Source organism: Scleropages formosus, chromosome 9 (genome assembly GCF_900964775.1).
Source record: "Scleropages formosus chromosome 9, fSclFor1.1, whole genome shotgun sequence".
NCBI lineage: Eukaryota > Metazoa > Chordata > Actinopteri > Osteoglossiformes > Osteoglossidae > Scleropages > Scleropages formosus.
The window spans coordinates 7,928,653-7,947,495 of NC_041814.1; the positions used below are offsets into that span (position 1 = coordinate 7,928,653).

The 18,843-nt window shown below is 40.2% G+C and overlaps 1 protein-coding gene across 4 annotated transcripts in view; it reads right to left on the reverse strand.

The window, feature by feature from the left end:
* LOC108919030 (interferon-induced protein 44-like) overlaps nt 1-16,497 on the reverse strand; it is a 30,559-nt gene extending 14,062 nt beyond the window's left edge. Inside the window, exons 1-14 of one of the 4 annotated variants that reach the window (XM_029254915.1) lie at nt 16,417-16,497; nt 13,830-13,958; nt 13,662-13,713; nt 13,367-13,565; nt 13,087-13,239; nt 11,454-11,619; nt 10,734-10,834; nt 9,918-10,086; nt 9,397-9,448; nt 8,945-9,140; nt 8,569-8,721; nt 6,056-6,227; nt 5,078-5,178; nt 3,675-3,842 (exon numbers count right to left, since the gene is read on the reverse strand). In XM_029254915.1, the coding sequence (XP_029110748.1) occupies nt 3,675-3,842; nt 5,078-5,178; nt 6,056-6,227; nt 8,569-8,721; nt 8,945-9,140; nt 9,397-9,448; nt 9,918-10,086; nt 10,734-10,834; nt 11,454-11,619; nt 13,087-13,239; nt 13,367-13,565; nt 13,662-13,713; nt 13,830-13,857 (1,710 nt within the window). In that variant the 5' untranslated portion in view covers nt 13,858-13,958; nt 16,417-16,497. Of the gene's footprint in view, nt 1-3,674; nt 3,843-5,077; nt 5,179-6,055; nt 6,228-8,568; nt 8,722-8,944; nt 9,141-9,396; nt 9,449-9,917; nt 10,087-10,733; nt 10,835-11,453; nt 11,620-13,086; nt 13,240-13,366; nt 13,566-13,661; nt 13,714-13,829; nt 13,959-15,459; nt 15,539-16,416 lie in introns of those variants that run through there. The other 3 variants (XM_029254916.1, XM_029254917.1, XM_029254918.1) reach the window with 3 other exon arrangements.
* Nucleotides 16,498-18,843: the final 2,346 nt, after the last annotated feature.

An 18,843-nucleotide genomic window follows, 5' to 3' on the forward strand; every position in this document is an offset into this window, starting at 1 on the left:
AATCAAAACCAACTGACCGCACGCCCGCTGGCTGTTGTGCTCGCATAGTTTATCGAAACACCCGCGCGAGAACGAACCCCAACCGGCTCGTTCTCCTAGCCCGGTCTCAAAAAAAACTCCCTTTCTCCCACACGGTGTTCCAACACTCTCCTTCCTACTCCGTCTTCTTCCACCTCCCTCCCGGAACATCGCACCCCGCAATTTCCCCACCAGCACCGATTGGGCAGTCGCTAAATGACATTTTTCCTACCAATACACACCAAGAGCGGGGGTGCGGTGGCGCAGTGGGTTGGACCGGGTCCTGCTCTTCGGTGGGTCTGGGGTTCGAGTCCCGCTTGGGGTGCCTTGCGGCGGACTGGCGTCCTGTTGTCCCGGCCTGGGTGTGTCTCCCCTCCCCCTCCAGCCTTATGCCCTGCGTTGCCGGGTAGGCTCCGGTTCCCCGTGACCCCGTATGGGACAAGCGGTTCCAAAAGTGTGTGTGTAAACACCAAAAAAAAGGTACAATATAGGAATAAAAAAAAACATCAAGTTACATAACCCTCTCCATATTTATATAACTATTTTACACGCCAAATACACAACTACACATGGGAACAGATTGCGTAGGGGCTACACAATTATTTACCCATTTATACAGCTGAGTAATGTTACTGGAGCAATTCAGGATAACTACCTTGCCCAGGGGTACTACAGCCAGAGGTGGACATCGAATCTTCAACCTTCGGGTCTCTGCAGATGGCACAGTGGGTTTGGGTGTGTTCTGCTCTCTGGCAGGTCTGGGGTTCGAATTCTACTTGGGGTGCCTTGTGATGGACTGGTGTCCCATCCTGGGTGTGTCCCCCTCCCCCTCTAGCCTTGCACCCTATGCGTCTGGGTTAGGCTCTTTCTCATCACGACCCCACTTGGAACAAGCGCCTTCAGACGGTGTGCGTGTCAAAATCTGTAAGGAGACAAACTTTTTTCATGGCACATTATGTAATGGTTTGAATGTTAGAAACTTTATTGATGGGAAGCAAGAACCTCTTTTCCTCACCTCTCTCATTGCAGAAAAAGATGTTTGACCAGGTACAATTGGATTTCTTATTTGTCTTTTTGGAAAGAATTAAGATTGTGTAAATAATTTTATCACCCTAATTAAGCTTTTTATTCAAACCCTTAGGCATAATAGTAATAGTTAATACAAAAAGCTTTCTGTTAGAGATCCTCTCTGTTAGAGAGATTGGTAGCAAGGCTGTCCCCTTTCCCATTTACTATTCACACTGCTGATTGAACCTTTGGCAGAAGCTACTGTATTGAGAGCAATGACAAAATCCAGTAGAACCGATCTTTTTCCAGTCAATTCTTGGTTCCTTTCAGAGACTCAGTGATGAGGTGCAGGGATGCTTAAAAATAGTTATTGATCTTAACTGCAGAATTTTGCATTTGATCACAGCACTGTCTGTAGCTCTGTTGCAGTTATAGTAGGTAAGTACTAGTGTTCTCAAAATCTCAGCCACTCTAATGCAGCTTGTTCTGCATATTCCCCATTTTCCCCAAACAAATCTGTTGACCATATCACTCTTTTTTAACCTGCACTGTAATTTCCTTTTTGCATTTAAGAGCAAGGAGATCGAGGGAGGTTACTTGCTGATATCTCTCACCAGTCACCATTTCTGTAAACAACACAAATAGAAGCTTGTGCTTCACAACCCCTAAGTCCGTCTTCATTCCTGATCCTTGAAAGAAGCTTCCGCTTCACAGTGATTTAAATAAGACGGACTGCTACGCTCCTCCACATCTGCCCTCTTGATGCCTGTTAAACAATGGATGAACCTTTATGTACCTACTCCTGTAATGTAACGTAAATGTTTATGCTGTGTACAGGTGGTCCCCGATTTACGATGAGGTTACGTTTTGGATAATTATTATTATAATCCATAATTTTGGAATTGGGGTTGTATATAAAAAAATATTACTAGGATGCTGACTAGGAATCGTCGATATTCAGATAAAGTTTTATGCAGCTACTCGTGTGATGTACACTGGTTCACGTGGTGGAAAGAAACTAACTGTACTTAAGAATCACGCATGTGAATCTAAGTGTCTCTCTGCTAATGTAATGTACACATTGTATTTTCTATGACATGCATCTCGCTTTAGAGAAAAGTGTCTGCTAAATGAATAAATGTAAACGGATAGTTTAAGTAACCGAGTTAATCATTACATGTTTATAGCTTTTCTAAGGACTGAAAAGATCCGGTGTTGATCAATGTATTGTGGCATGCAGCACCGTAGGTTTGGATGGGGCAAAGAAGGATGCAGAGGCAGCATTCATTTCGAACGATTTTTTCGAACACCGACACACAGGGAAATGATGCTCTCGGTCCGAAGACCCAATTTCCTCCAGGACCTGCACCTCAAGCTAGCCTTCCCAGCCTGCTTAGCGCCCCCAGGCTCTCTCTCAACACACTGGCAAACACAGTCATCCCATCATTTCCCCAGAAGTGCCCTCAGGGGCTGCAAACTTACGTTCCACATTTTTCCCCACAATGCAACTATTTACACTTACCGTGTTTAGGCGGGAAATTTGACGCGGGCCGTTACAGTATGAATGAATGAATTGTTCCAGTAAAAATTAAAGAGCTGTTTAAATGGTTGGCAGGGGGTGCGGTGGCACAGTGGCGCAGTGGGTTTAGATGGCTCCTGTTCTCTGGAAGGTTTGGGGTTCAAGTCCCACTTAGAGTGCCTTGTGATGGACTGGTGTCCCGTCCTGGGTGTTCCCCAGCCCTGTGCCCTGTGCTGCTGGGTTAGGCCCTGGTTCACTGCCACCCCACTTGATGGGGGGTGTGGTGGGGTAGCAGGCTTAGCCAGGGCCTGAATACACTCCAGAGGGTTTCGGGTTTGAGTCCTGCATGGGGTGCCCTGCCCTGGGTGTGTCCTCTCCTCCTCCAGCCCTATGCCCTGTGCTGCCGGGTTAGGCTCCGGCTTGCTGTGACCCTGCTTAGGACAAACAACTTCAGCCTGTGTGTGTGTTTAAATGGTGAAATAATTGTAAGTTAACACTATGTGCTTTAGCAGAGGATTTATTTGAGCAATTTCCATTGTGAGAGAGCAATTCTGAAACACATCAAAGACATATTCATGCGGATTTACATCTTCATTCATAGCATAGTTTGGCATATCTCACACATCACAGGAATGTATTAATATTGCTTTTGCATCTAAGCAGACTAAGTAGTAGTTATAGCATCCCCTTCTGACATCAGTTCCCATAATTAACATAGTCTTGCACCTCTTGCAGCAGAACAGGAATTTGTCTTGTACACTGAATTGTTTCAGGAAAAAAAAATTACTCAGCTGTATAAATGGTTAAATAATTGTATATAGCTACTCACCATTATTACAAGGTACTTTCAATGAATCACATTAGACTACTCATAATGGAGTGCAGTACCATGTATATTTTTGACATTTGCGATGGAGTATATTTACTTTTATATTATTCATACTTCCTAATTTTTTTTCATGTTTTGTATGTATTATTATTTTACTTCTGTTGCAAGATAGTGAGAACATCAGCAAATTGTTTACATTTTTTAGCAGACAAAAAACCAAAACAATATAAAATCAATTTAGTTTAGTGTGAAAATGACATGTTAGAATTAAATGCTATGCTTAATATCCAAATCATTGTTTCAGTCGTCGATATTGTCAAAGTAACTGTTTGTAAAACGGAGAACTTGCTGAAGAGTGCTCAGCAGCAGGATGTCACAGTTCTCCTCCAGGTCAGTCTCATGGTTGTAGTTCTTCACTGGAAATATACAAGACACTGGTATGCCCAGTTGATCACTCACCTCGTGGATCTGAGAAAAGGTAAAGGTCTTGTGTAAATACTTCTATAATCACCAGTAAAATGATTTTAATTGTCTGAGGAGTACACTGTTGCAAGTGTGAAATAAATCAAAAATCAAGTTTAATTTTTAATCTACTTTAAATCAGTTACAGTCTTATATTTTCAGAACAGATTGTTGTTTCAAAGTTCAAACAAGCTCTCTAAACCAGAGAAGATCAACTGAACTTTCTAAACTTGGTGTGTCCAACATTCTTTGGCCAAGGGCTACAGTTGTTATTGTGAAGTTCGCTGAGGGGTGCATGTGTGAAAATCACAGAAAGTGATATACTGAATCTTAAATTTTTAAGCACCAAAAGAATCACATGATGTAATGAAATATAAATAACTTTATGTATGTATAAAATAACATTTCCATGAAAATGACAATAAGTTCAGTTTCATTCAGTGGCCTCCCCAGCACCAGATCTGAATACAGCAGAGCATCTTTGAAATGTGGAAGAACAGGAGATTTGCAGCATGAATGTACTAACAAATGTGTTGCAATAATGTGATACAATCCTCTCAACATGGATCAGAATCTCTAAGGAATCTTTCCAGGACCTTGTTGAATCCATGAGTGGTTTGTCACACATGTTGCAACGCAGCTGTAATATAAAGTCACTACATGTTTTGGCTCCTTTAATATCAGATACTGTCTCCCAGTAAAGGAGCACAGATTTGTGAGAGTTACTTTGAATGTGCTACACTTGTCAGAAACTTTTCGTTTGCGATTCAAAACCAAGTTCAGCAATCAAGTAAAAGAGTTATCAGTGACAAAATCAGAGCGTATGAAAATCAACAGCACAAAACAAAAATATTACCACTAAGGATGACTAACTTACAGCTGAACATTTCCCTCACGCTCCAGTGGAACCCCGAGTGAGGACAGCCAACTCACTGTCTGCTCACACTGTTGGTGTCTAACTATAGCTGTATTACCATTTGATTCAATAGAATATCTGCAATATGTTACTTTGCAGGCCAAGAGTTGGACATTACTTCTCTAAAGCATTCACAGAAACATTCAAAGATGAACTGTAAAAACCTTGCCCACAGTGACCTTTTTTAAATGTATTAATGAATATTACAAGGCTTCAAAATCTCTGCAATATTAGCAGATGTTGTTGCAAAAATATACTGTAATTATAACACAGCCAATATATTTTCGGAATACAATAACCAGTCCTCTAAAATAGTAACTCTCACCTTCTTTTTTATATATGGACTGCGATACACGTCCTGTATGTCCTTCTCCACATAAATACATGCTTCATCCACTTTGGTCAGGATCAATAGCTGGGGGACTCCTGAAATCATGTAATTTGTCACACATAAAAATCAACTACCAGAGTTCTTATTTGCTTAAATTCATTTTAGAAATATTTCAATATTTCAACAATTTTCTAATACTGCCTATACCTGTGAAGGATTGTATACACTCCCCCAAAACAAATTCCGGCCTAAAATAAATAAATTAAGAAACCTACGTTTCTTTTTAGTATCATGTGTTTCACAACTTAATTTGTGGGAAAATTTGACAATTTATTACTAACTAAAAGTAAAACAAGCACCCTTTTTAATTACAAAGAAAAAGCAGAAATAAAAACCCACTTTTTATAAAACATTTGGCATTTCTCAAAAGAAATACTTTTGAATTATTTGTTATCTTCAGACATTTGGCCATGAAATTTCTCTTATAAGGACTATTATTCACATTTATTCATTGAGTAGCTGCCTTCTTCCAGCAACTTCCAACAAACTCTATGTCATGTTATCAGTCCACACACCTAGGTGACTTACAGTGCTACTTACAATGGGTCACTCATCCATATGTCAGTGGAACACACACACACTCACTCTCTCTCTCTCTCTCTCTCTGTCACTCATACACTATGGGTGAACCTGAACAGCATATCTTTGGATTGTGGGAGGAAACCCACACAGACGCAGGAAGAACATGCAAACTCCACATAGACCAAATGGGGATCAAACCCACATCCTCTTCCACCAACCAGGCACTGTGAGACAGAAGCACTACTCACTGTGCTATTGTACCACCTGCTGCTGCTTCAATATTATGTATTTGAAATGGTGACATAAACTGTTAAAGACCGGTTCAGTATCAGAAATTCAAAATGTATGTGGAACAGCCCTCACTTCTCACAATAATTGTTCCCAACTTACCAATCTCATTGGCATTCCGTCGAATAGCAGCAATTTTTTTCATCAGCTGCTCAGGCATGTCTGTGACTTTAGAGGCATCCATCACATATACTACGCAGTGGATCTTGTTTTGCAGTTTCACTGATTTCTCGAACTGAGGGTCGTCTTCTTTCAAGGGTGATGCTGTTTTCAACTAAAGATAGAGGAGGGGAAAAGAATGAATCACTGAGAGCAACACAAAGAATTAGACAGGAAAAATAATGGCTTTTCTGAGCCCTTTCATATTACATAGAGTATGTGAAGTAGTGGTTTATTGCTCATTTGTGTGGACAAGAGGAAACCGAAATACGACTGGAAAAACTAGTGAGCACAGTTAAAAAAAAATCTTCACCTCAGGTGTGTTGTGTTTACTCAATAAACAAACTGAGAATGATTTTGTTAACTGGCATGTAGCCTCTTTTAATGTTCACGTTGGGTTTTCAAGACCAAAAGCTTATTTAGAATTCCTGCCTAAATCTCCTTCCTTGCTCCCTCGGTATCCTTCCTGTACCTACCGTACACTTCTGCCCTCTATAGGAAATAACAGAAACAACAACTGATCGCCACAAGGTGAATTTGTTTTCTCCATTGACCCTGAAGGTAAAGAAACTGTTGAAATAAATGGCCAAGAGATTAAAAATGGTGACAGACACAGAAAGTGATTAGAACTGTTCAACAAAGTGGACATGGAGTTACAATTAAGCAGACGTCTTGCAAAAAAAGTTCTATGTTTATGTACAAACTGTTTCACTTCATTGTGTTACCTACTTTGAGGCACTTTGATCTGGATGTCCCATCAATAAGACACAAATGATGTGACACTGTATACGAATAAAATATGCTGACAACAATTAACTTTCCGATCAACAGAAAGTACAACTGCCTCAGACGGTGGAAAGTATCTCCACAGGAAAGGCAGAAAAGTTTTATCCAAAAGTGAAATCACAACCAGAAATGAGCAGGTTATCAAGAAAACTGCTTGTTATAAAGACACTTATAAAATAAAGGACCTGCATGGCTTTCCAAATGTCAAACTGCCTTATTTTGTTTCTGTGCGGAAAGTTACTTAGACCAATAGAAATGAGGTGATATTTACAAATAATTTAAATAGACACAACAAACATTTGAGCTGATATATATAAATAGACTCTGGAGGATAGACTCAGCATAGACTCTGAACCACTTGAGACCCTGCATTTTATGAGTACAAGTGATTAAAAATAACAAATGAATTGATTCTGTTATTACATATATAGATGTTTGAATGCACTCAGAATAAATGGGAGATTTCCATATCATTCATTTCTTTTTACAGATAATACTTTTCTGGGGAGGCACGGTGGGTTTAAATGCTGGTATTTATTATACATTTCTTTACCGTAGAGTTGTACCCTATATCGTCCTTTCAGGACCGCTCGTCCCATATGGGGTCGCGGAGCCTACCCAGCAACACAGGGTGTAAGGCCAAACAGGGAGAGGACACACCCAGAACGGGACACCAGTCCATCGCAAGGCACCCGAAGCAGGACTCGAACCCCAGACCCACTGGATAGCAGGACCCGGTCCAACCCACTGCACCACTGCACCACCATACCCCCCTTTGTACCCTTTATATTTTTGAAAATAATTGTAAAGCACCTTGAAAAAGAGCTTTCAAGATGTAAAATAAAGATTATTTTTATTAGAACAATTCTTGTAATAATTGTAATAACTTCTAAGGCTGTGTACCTCATTTTGCTGAGCCAGTCAAAGTATAACAGTTTGATTCATACTGATATTGTCTTACAAGACAATTATTTTTTTCACTTTCCTAGCACTTTCATTTTTAAATTTCACTTTAGGATGTATGAGAGATGATCATTTTACAGCATGAGGTAATCTCAAATCATAAAACACAGGACAGAAGATTTCTCGGAGATGTTTGCAATTGGATGGAGGTGCGGTGGTGTAGTGGGCTGGACCAGGTCCTTCTCTCTAGTGGGTCTGGGGTTCAAGTCCCGCTTGGGGTGCCCTGTGACGGACTGGCGTCCCGGCCTGGGTGTGTCCTCTTCTCCTATGCCCTGAGTTGCTGGGTTAGGCTCCGTGACCCCATATGGGACACGCGGTTCAGAAAGTGTGTGTGTTTGCAATTGGCCACATTGGTATGAGGAAAAACTGAGGTGCATGAGAGAGAGGCTGCTCACCTTGTGTGGTGCTCAAGATCACTAAGGCTCATATTTTGAATTGAAATTTTTCATCTCGTAAGGCATTTCCCATAAATGTGTGTTAAAAAAACCTTATGCAAATTTCATGATTACAAATTAAAAGTGTTAGTACAAGTTCTCCTAAAATGATCATTCATGATGTAAAAAAACACTGTTTGAGCAAAACTTTTAAATGTTCAAATAAAAACAATGCATTAAATTTCCTTGTTCAATTTTCAATGCTTACAATGTTCTGAGTTTTAGGTTACACTTGAAGATAAACATATTCATATTCGCATGCGTTACTCATACCTGATACCGGTCAGGAACATGCCCCTTCAGAATGTTGCAAATGTCTTCAACATGCACTCCTTCACCTGGAGCCGCTTTCAACCCCATGGTGTCGCACACAATGAATGAGAGTGGCTTGCCATCCTCGCCTGCTTTAATCCTGAAAGGAAGAAGCTGGAAGCAAAGGTAATTTTTCAAAATTATTTTGAAGTAGTATTACTATGAGATGTTTCAATATAAAGTGAGTATTATAAGTACTGGGTGGGTGAAGACTGTATGCAGACATGGCTATACCCACAGTTCAGTAAAAAACATATATTACAAGTTTTAATGCGTCAAATATGAACTACTTTGTGAGTTTGCTTTCATGTGTTTGCTTTTTGAAAGATCCAAGTACCTGGGTTGTCACACCATCACCAGAATTGCCTGAGATGGCTTGGCTGGTAACATAACCATGGAAGACAGAGCTGATGGAGTTGAAGAAGCTGGACTTTCCAGCACCAACAGGACCAACCAGCAGAATCCGTGCCTGACTCACTGAACTGATACTGGGCTTGTACCTCTTGATTTCATTTATCAGCTCATTCTTTTTCCTAGAAGGAACAAAAACAGGAACATGAAATAAACAAATAAATAACCATATGCAACAGGTTCTGCTCCCTGAAAGAAGCTGGTGTTTCACAATGATTTAAGTAATTTAAGTTTCTGTAAAGGCTCAGAGGATCCAGGTTTGAATACGAAATGTGTTATTGGACTGAATAAGAAACTCCATTAATTAGAAAAGTTATTTGTTTCATAAGTGGCTGCAGAGGTTTTTTACTGTACGGTATGCAATTGTATAACACGTACTCTGATTTCCACACAATTTTCCTCCATGGTTCTTTAAGACGTCCTACAAGTTCTGAGAAAAAAAACAACAAAATAGAACAAAATAACATAAGTCACAGTTAATTTTTAAGTTGAAACCAGAGTGATCTGTCTCAAACTGTAAGGCACTGATTGAGTAACTGTAACGGTTTGAACCTCAGACCAATTTATAACATTTGTATAGGCAGTACAGTAGGCAGTGGCTACAGCAATCAGAATGTCCCAGGTGAAGAATAAATAAAGGAGGTGGAAGAACAATTATTAATTTAGCTGACACTTTCTGTTACTTGATTTGTAAGAGGAGGGCGTGGTGGCATAGCGGGTTTAGCCCTTTCCCGCTGTGTGGCGCGTCTGTGGTTTGACCCCTTACATTTTTTTTTTTTGCTCAAAACAATTATTAACATTACATTTTTTGCTGAAGCACAATTATTGTAAAATTCAGTACAACTGAAAATTTTTCAGGTAAATTCCATAAAAGTTTCTTCTAAACAAAGAACACTCACTTTCGTCATTCATGTCCCTTATGTAGTCGTTCGCAAAAGAAAGTATTTTCTGAAAAGCGCTGAGTAGCAAGATGTCATCATTTTGCTGAAGCTTCACCTCGCGGGTGTAGTTTTTCACTGGAAACACAGAAAGCAGTGGTATGCCCAGATGAGCACTTGCGTCCTTGATCTGAGGTGAAGGAAAAGGTGAAGTTCTTTTGTGAATAAATGCAATGAGGTTAGATGTCTCAAGAGAACAGTCTGTTAAATATCTATGTCAAAATCAGTATTTGAAATTGTTTGGTGATCACAGAGCGGTCAGTACATTACTGCTATGGGCTTTAAGTCCAGAGGTGCCAAAATTTGCTGCACATCTAATTTCCTGTTCTCTGTATACATCATTTTAAAACAGAAAATTTTATTTTGACTGCAACTTGTAGTTTCAAAAATTTATTACTCTAGATAAATCAATGCTCATAGATACCTTTTTGGAAATTTGAGCAACAAAGTCCATTTAACATGTTGCTGTTCTTATTTTTATAGCAAATATGTGATGGTAAACCTCTTGTAAAAGCTCATTAAGTCCAATAATCAATAAATTACTGTATTCCCTTACCTCGAAACTGCAGCAACTACTCTTTTAACTCAAAGTTTCTGCTGCACATTTATTACTAGGCTCTACATTAAAACTCTGTACAATTTCTTTCAAGCTTTTATTTTGGTGTTTGCAGCTGTTTAAACTTTTTTGATCTGTTTAAACTTGCTTAAGTGGTCAATAAATTTTATTGTAACACATTCATTTGTCAAAGTTCACTCAACTAACACAGCAAATCTCACCATTTTTTGCAGGTATTCACTGTGATACACTTTCTGTATGTCTTTCTCTACGGGGGGACATCCATGATCCACTTTGGTCAGAAGCAACACCTGGGGAACACCTGAAAGATAGATTTTGTCTCTCAGATGTGACCAGGAGTTGGGGTGGTAAATAACACTTCATGTAATTTTACATATGGCAAGTGAACCATTGTACCTAACAATGTCACTTTCCTCATTATGGCTGCATCTGTATAATGAAGCACATATCAATCTCACAAAAGTCAGGCATGAAATGTAGCGAAAGGAATGTAGCTTTTCCATTGTTCAGTTATCGGTTCCTTTTTCCACTAAAACACGTTAGAGCACTTTGTGTGAACAGGTGACTGTTCATTAAAGCTGTAAATAGAAAACCAACACTGCTCCTGTATGACATAGACACCAAAAGGAATGGAAAACCCGTGAGTGAAACCTTGATGTGATGTGCTGCAGTTTCATTCTGCTTTCATATCTCTCTCCCCCTCTTCAGGTCAACTGGACATTTATAGCCTTTTGTTACCCTAAACAGTTCAGTTACAGGTAGCTGTGTTTCCTTGGATGCAATGTTTTTACAGTGCAGTACAGTAAGCCCAAACTTGTATCACAATCTATCGTCAAAGTCAAAATATTATATAATACTCAGGACTTGAGGACATACTTGACCACATGCCCCTACTTCTCTGCATGATCATATTGACTTACTAAATTTATTGACTTTCTTTCGAATTGCACGAAGTTTCTCCCACAGAGTGTCTGGAATGACTGATACTTTGGATACTTCGAGAAAATATGCAACACAGTGGATCTTGTTTTCCAGTTTTTCTAACTTGCTGGACTTGCAGTCTTCCAAAGCTGATACAGGATTGAACTAAACAAAAGGAAAAAAAGTAATAAATCAAAGAGAGTACTGTTTTCCCCATCTTACAAAGTACTTCTCAAACAGTAGAGCAATAGCGCACGGAAAGGTCAAAGCACGCTCAAAAACTGACCAAAAGCAATCTATTACATTTCACTGTAAATTAGGTCTAATTTCCATAATCCTCATCAGGAGCTGAAGTTTTAGGCATAAGACCCTAGGACTCTTTTAAGTGCCTGGGAAATGGAGGTTCACAGGTTTGAATGACATCAGATTGTATTATTTAAATAATGTGTATCATACACTCATATTTTTTTAATTATTCCTAAATACAGTCATTCTTTTGCCTGAAATTAAAGAAAAAACTTCCATTCATCCCCCTTGGCTGCCTTGTGCTCTAATAATCACGCACAAAATACCTTAGATTGATGGCTTTTGCTGCATGAATTATATCCATGTTTGGAACAACTTCTGTCTCTGAACAGCTGTTTTCTTTCAGAATATTTTTGCATTATTCAAAATATTAACATGAGTTGCTATTTATTGGTATTGAGGCTCACCACTGCTCAGTTGCTTGCTGCAAACTTGGACACTGCTGCCAAGCTATGCAGTGTCAGTCATCAGGAAAAAGTAGAAACATAAATAAACTGCAGAAATGTCAAGGTAGAATAGGGTAGCTTTTTATTCATTTCAGTTTTATTGTTTCAAAACTTTTTAATTTTCAGTGAGATTAGTGAAGAGGAGTCTAACATAAAATGCAGCAACTGAAGAATCCTGATTCAGTACAGGAGCAGCATGGTGGTGCAGTGAGTAGTGGTGCTGCATCATTGAAACATAGATGGATGTAGCCTTGACACCTTACGCTGGGTATGAATAGTGCTTACCCACTCTGCTATTCAGTATGTCTGTTGTCATGTAAAGATAATGTAAAAAACTGGTGTGTAGTACTAACCATGAAATAATGAACACATGATATACACACACACACACACACACACACACACACATTGTCTGAACCGCTTGTCCCATACGGGGTCGCGGGGAACCGGAGCCAACCCGGTAACACAGGGCGTAAGGCCGGAGGGGGAGGGGACACACCCAGGACGGGACGCCAGTCCATCGCAAGGCACCCCAAGCGGGACTTGAACCCCAGACCCACCGGACAGCAGGACCGTGGTCCAACCCACTGCGCCACCGCACCCCCACACATGATATATTTTAGTATAAATAAAACTGTTAATTTTCAAAAAATGGTTTGGGGGTTTGCAGTATGCTTCCCCATAGTGAGGCGAACAAAACGATTTTTAGTTGGGATGTTTGGACTAAGCTTTGAAATATTCAGATTAACAGATGGAGCTGAAGTAACGAACTGTTTACTGTACACATGACAATAAGCTCTTGAATCTTGAATCTAATGTATCTCTGTTTTTAGTCTCTGTTCAAAATTCTCGTGACCTTATTGAGCCAGTTTATCCTTACCTTGTATCCATCTCCAATATGACCACTTAGAATGTTAGGAATGTCTTCAATATTCAGCCCTTGTGCTGGGCCCTTCTCTAGTCCCATGGTGTCACACAGGATGAATGGCAGAGGTTCACCATCTTGACCTGCCTCAATCTGGTAAGTGCGAAACTGGAAACACAAGTGACAATTAAACAAGGTTTGGAACAGCATTATAATGTGATATGTTATATACACAATATGATTATTTTGGGAATAATTTGCAGTCATTTTTTGATTTATCACAAAACCCTTGTACCTTGAGGGTCACGCTGCTTTCTGAAGTGGTGCCTGTCACAGCTTGGCTGGTAATATGACCATGGAAGACAGAGTTGATGGAGTTGGAGAAGCTGGACTTTCCAGCACCAACAGGACCAACCAGCAGAATCCGTGCCTGTTTCACTGAACTGACACTGGGCTTGTACCTCTTGACTTCATTGAGCAGTTCATTTCTTCTCCTAGAAGGAACAAAAATGGAAATTAGCCATTCATACAATTAGAATAATGTCGTAAAATTTACACAAATTTAAAATTAACATTCAATTGGCACATACTCTGCAGTCCATTCAATGTCCCTCCATGGTTTATCAAGAAGTTTTTCAAAGTCTGAAAGAAAACAGAAAAGGGCATTAGAAATATGTGCAACTTACAAACAAAACCTTATTTGTAATTGAAAACAGAACCACCAGCACGAGTTCTTTAGAACACTGCGTGACACTCACTGTTTTCTCCAGGTCTGGCAGCACCCATGTTGATTTAGTGGGTTGTTTGAATGTTGTCCTGAGAGCTTGTTTAAATCTTGTCCCAACAGTTTCTCATTTAAAGTTTTCAGACTTTCCACCGGACCGGTTCTATACCATTTCATGTAACCAGAGTTGTTAATAACATGTTTTAAAAAATTGATTCAGTTAATGGCATTATGTTGTGAACTGCAGGGTGCCTTAAAAATGTGCAACATTTTACATTCAACCACTTATTCAACCACAAATTCAACATATCTCAGAAACCTTTCTATGTATATCAAATATCTACCTCCAATATGCAATGGACTGACAACTTCTAAAGAGTGTATACATTTTTGAACGTGTATAAATAAGGAAACTGTAAAAAGTCTTAATGCTCAAATTTATTTACTGCTTCCAATTATATTATCAAACAAAAATTAAAATTTTCCCTATCCCTCAAGCATTGAGCACAAGGCTGGTGGGGTGTACACCCTGAACAGGATGCCAGTCTATCACAGGGTAGCCACGTACACCCAACTTTTAGCATGACCAAGTAACCAGAATTGCATGCCTTTGCACTGTGGTAGGAAACCAGAGCGTTTGGAGGAAACCTATGCTGACACAGGGGAACATGCAAACTCACGCAGAGACTGAGCAGAGATCGAATCCACATTCTCTCTCAACACTCAGGCACTGCGAAAGCGCAGTGCCATTCGCTGTACAACCGTGCCACCCCATTCTTGGTATATCGAAATAAATTCTACTTCATATTTCCAACATAACAATCTGTATTTCAGAAATTTGGTGTATAACATTAGTTTTACAACATGTGGTAAGCATAGCTTGTTCCAGATTTCAGTCAGCTTATAACATTTTTGTTGTTGTGTGAGAGAATAATTTATGCTGCCTGCTGTGACCTGCAGAGGTCACGTTCACATGGTCGCTTTCAAGGATGGGTTTAAACTTAGAAACCCTGACAAGTGTAAAAAGTGTGACATCCATTCGTGGTCTCCTTTACTGCTAAAGTGTTTTTAGCATCGTAACAAATTTTTTAAAATATTTATATTTTAAGCATGCATTTTGTGAGCTACACAGAACACATTTTCCCAGATCATTCCTTTCACTTTCATATTTCCCTCTAAAACAGACACACACTGGCTGAAACTGTTTGTTTGTACCAAGTGGGGTTGCGGCAAGGCAGAGTATAGCCTGGCAGCACAGGGCGCAGGGCAGGAGGGGAAGGGGACACACCCAGGGCAGGACAGCAGTCCATTACAAGACACCCCAAGCTGGGCTCGAACCCCAGACCCACCAGAGAGTGGGATCCAGCCAAACCCTCTGCCCCCCCGCCCTGTCCCGCCCTGTCCTGCCCCCCCCAAAACAGCAAAACTGATAATATACTTTATAGCATGTAAAACACCGCACCACTAAAGATCAGTTTAAATGTAATAATTCAGTAACATTAAATCAATACTGAAAGTTAAAACGCAGTTCATTGTTATGATTCATGAATGTCTTATTGTTATTTTATATTGATATTAGTAATATTGATATAGGTAATATGGATAGTCCTTAAATACAGAAGCGTTCAAATGCATAAACATGACTAACAGCACATTAAACTCACCTTGGTAAAATAATGTGAGGAGAAACAGTTCTAGTTGAGAGAAAAAGTGAAAGCTATAGGATATTACATGTTGTTTTTGTGCTCTAAGGGGTGGGGTTAGAGGATGGGCTTCAATTGACAAATCCTGATGAGTGTAAAAAGTGACATCAGTCCCCGGTCTCCTCGATTGTTCAAGTGAATTTCACTTTCACTTTTCAGACATTTTTTTTTCGTACTCTGAGCAGCTCAGTTGAAACATATGGACTAAACTAAAAACCTATGAAATATGATGCTGGTGAAAATACTGTACAGAAACACTGTATGCTTTTTAAAATGCATTTTATGAGATGCAGAGAATGAAGGCGTTTCTGTTTCCAGAGTTCCTTTAAGTTTCACATTTAAACAGTTTCCTGTCGCAGTGCCTGTTAGACTGATTATTGTGTTAAATGTAATAATGAAAACAGTCTCCGGTGAATTAAAAAGTACATGACATCATATAGAATACATTTAAAAGTACTAGACCTACTGCACATTGTTGAACTGGAGCTAAGATACAGCAAGAGACTTGTTCTTCACATTTAAAGAGAAATATATGTACTAAATTCCGATGGTAACGTTCATAGGTTTTGTAACATAATTTTAAATAGGCCTATACATATTTTAAATGTGCATTTTGTGACATACACAAAACACATTTTTCCAGATTGTTTGTTTGTTTCACTTTCATATATAAATTGACTCAGTATATACTTTATAGCATGTAAAACACTGCTCCATTAAAGATAAAGTTTATCATTTTAAATGTAATAATTCAGTAACGTTTAATCAATGTTAAAACACAGTTCATTGTTATGGTTTATGAATGTGTTATTGTTATTTTATATTGATATTAGGAATATAGATATTAGTAATATGGATAGTCCTTAAATACAGAAGCATTCAAATGCATAAACATAACTAACATTGCATTAAACCCACCTTGGTAAAATGATGTGAAGAAACAGCTCTGGATGAGAGAGAGAGAAAGTCAAAGTTGTAGGATATTACATGTTGTTTTTGTGCGCTAAGGGGGTGGGGTTACAGGATGGGCTTCAACTGACACCTCTTGAGGAGTGTAAAAAGTGACATCAACCCCCGGTCTCTACTACTGTAAAAGTGAATTTCACTTTCACTTTTCAGACATTCTTTTCATACCCTGAGCAACGCAGTTCAAACATAGCCTATGGACAAAAATAAAAACATATGTGATATGACACAGGTGAAAATATTGTTCAGAAATACACACACTTTCTGAAACCGCTTGTCCCCAGCATGGTTGCTGCGAACCGGAGCCTAACCTGGCAACACAGGGTGCAAAGCTGAAGAGGGAGTGGACACATCCAATGTGGGATTCCAGTCCATCACTAGGCACCCCAAGTGGGACTCGAACCCCAGACCCACCAGAGAGCAGGACCTGGCCAAGTCCACTGTGCCGCTGCATTTTACTTTCATATTTAAATTGACTGAGTATATCCTTTATAGCATATATAAAACACTGCTCTCCTGACGGCTCACCTGAGAAGTGCCAAGGATTTATCTTGCAGTGCAAACTGGGCTTCGCGAGCCAGCCCCACGTTTATAGTTCAGATGCTAGTAAAATAGCGAATTTAATTGCGCTCCTAACTGGACCCACGCTGGACTGGGCGATGGCGGTCTGGCACAAGCGGGAGCCCACCACTTATGAGTGCTTCCTTAACCAGTTCTAGGCTGTGTTCGACCACCTGCTGTTGGCGCGCTCGGCCAGCGACCGCCTGATGGTGATCCAGCAGGGGAATCGGACCATGGCAGTCTACTGTATAGAATTCTGGACCCTGGCAGGGAAGAGCAGCTGGAACCAGGCTGCCATTTTAGCCTCCTTCCGCCGCGGGCTGCACCCTCGGATCCAGGCCGAATTGGTGTACCGAGGGGAGGACTGGACCCTGGATCATTTTATTGAGAATGCAATCATGGTGGATACTCTTGCACGGGATCATCTGCCCCATTCCAGGTTACCCCCACGGGAGATGCTAACACCCCCTGTGGCCCCGGAACCGATGCAGTTGGGACAGGGGTGTCTCTCTCATGAAGAGCGGCAACACCTGCGGCTGACTGAGACCCTGTATGACAATGATTTATTAATATTTTTATAACACAATTAATATTAATTATGTTTCATATTGATTTTAGTAATATGGATAGTTCTTAAATACAGAAGCTTTCAAATACATAAACATGACTAACAACACATTAAACCCAAAACAGCTTTGTTTGGTGTGGTTACTTGTGGAAGGGCTAAGGAGCAGGAACAATCTGAACTCTTGGATGTATTGCCTTTCCAGGGTGTTGATGAGATGAACTGAGCCCACTCTTACTAAGGAAGAGAGGTGTGAGAGGCGCAAATAGACAGTTTGGGAGATTACTGAATGTTCTGATATGCAGTTACAGTCGGAAGTTGATGCCCCTAGTTTGGCTGAAACTGACTTGCGTTTCTCTGGTGACCTAGCAGAAGAGCAATGCTCAGACGCCAGTTTAGCTCAATTCTTTAAAAAGGTAGAGAAAGGTTCTTGTTTTGTTCCTGGGTTAGAGAATGGAGGCTACCTAAAGCAGAATGGTCTTCTTTATAGGCAGAGTGACAACAGGCTGCGATTGGTTGAGCCGACGAGATTTAGGAAAGAAGTATTGGAGCGTGGGCATATTATACCCTGGGCTGGACACTTAGCCTACTCGAAGACACTGGAAAGAATAGGTAAACATTTTTTTTGGGCGGGACTGCATGAGAAAGTGAGGGGATTCTGTAGATCTTGTTCTCAATGTCAGTTGTTACGAGGGAAGGCTATAGGCACGTCCCCCGTTGATTCCATTGCCAGTGGTAGATACTCCCTTTGAATGAATTGGCGTTAATACAGTGGACCCTGTGAAGAGAAGCAAGTCTGGAAGCAGGTTTATCTTGGTCATTTGAGATTATGCAACTAGATATCCGGAAGCTTTTCCCTTGAGGGAGGTGACTGCCAAACAGGTTGCCACAGCACTGTTCCAGCTTATTTTGCGAGTGGGCATCCCCGAGAGATTCTAACAGCCTAAGGCCCCAATTTTATGAGTAAAACCCTCAGACAGGTCTATGAACTTCTAGGAATTAAACGTATCAGAACCACTCCTTACCACCCACAGAGTGATGGATTAGTCGAGCAGTTTAATCAGATCGTGAGAAACATGTTGAAGAAGTTTGTTTCGGACGCTGGCAAGGACTGAGATCAGTAGTTACCCTTCTTGTTGTCTGCGTACCGTGAAGGTCCAAGGGCTTCAACAGAATTTTCCCGCTTTGAGTTTCTGTATGTACATCAGGTTTGGGGTCCACTGGGTGTCCTCAGGAAGAGCTGGGAAGGTGAG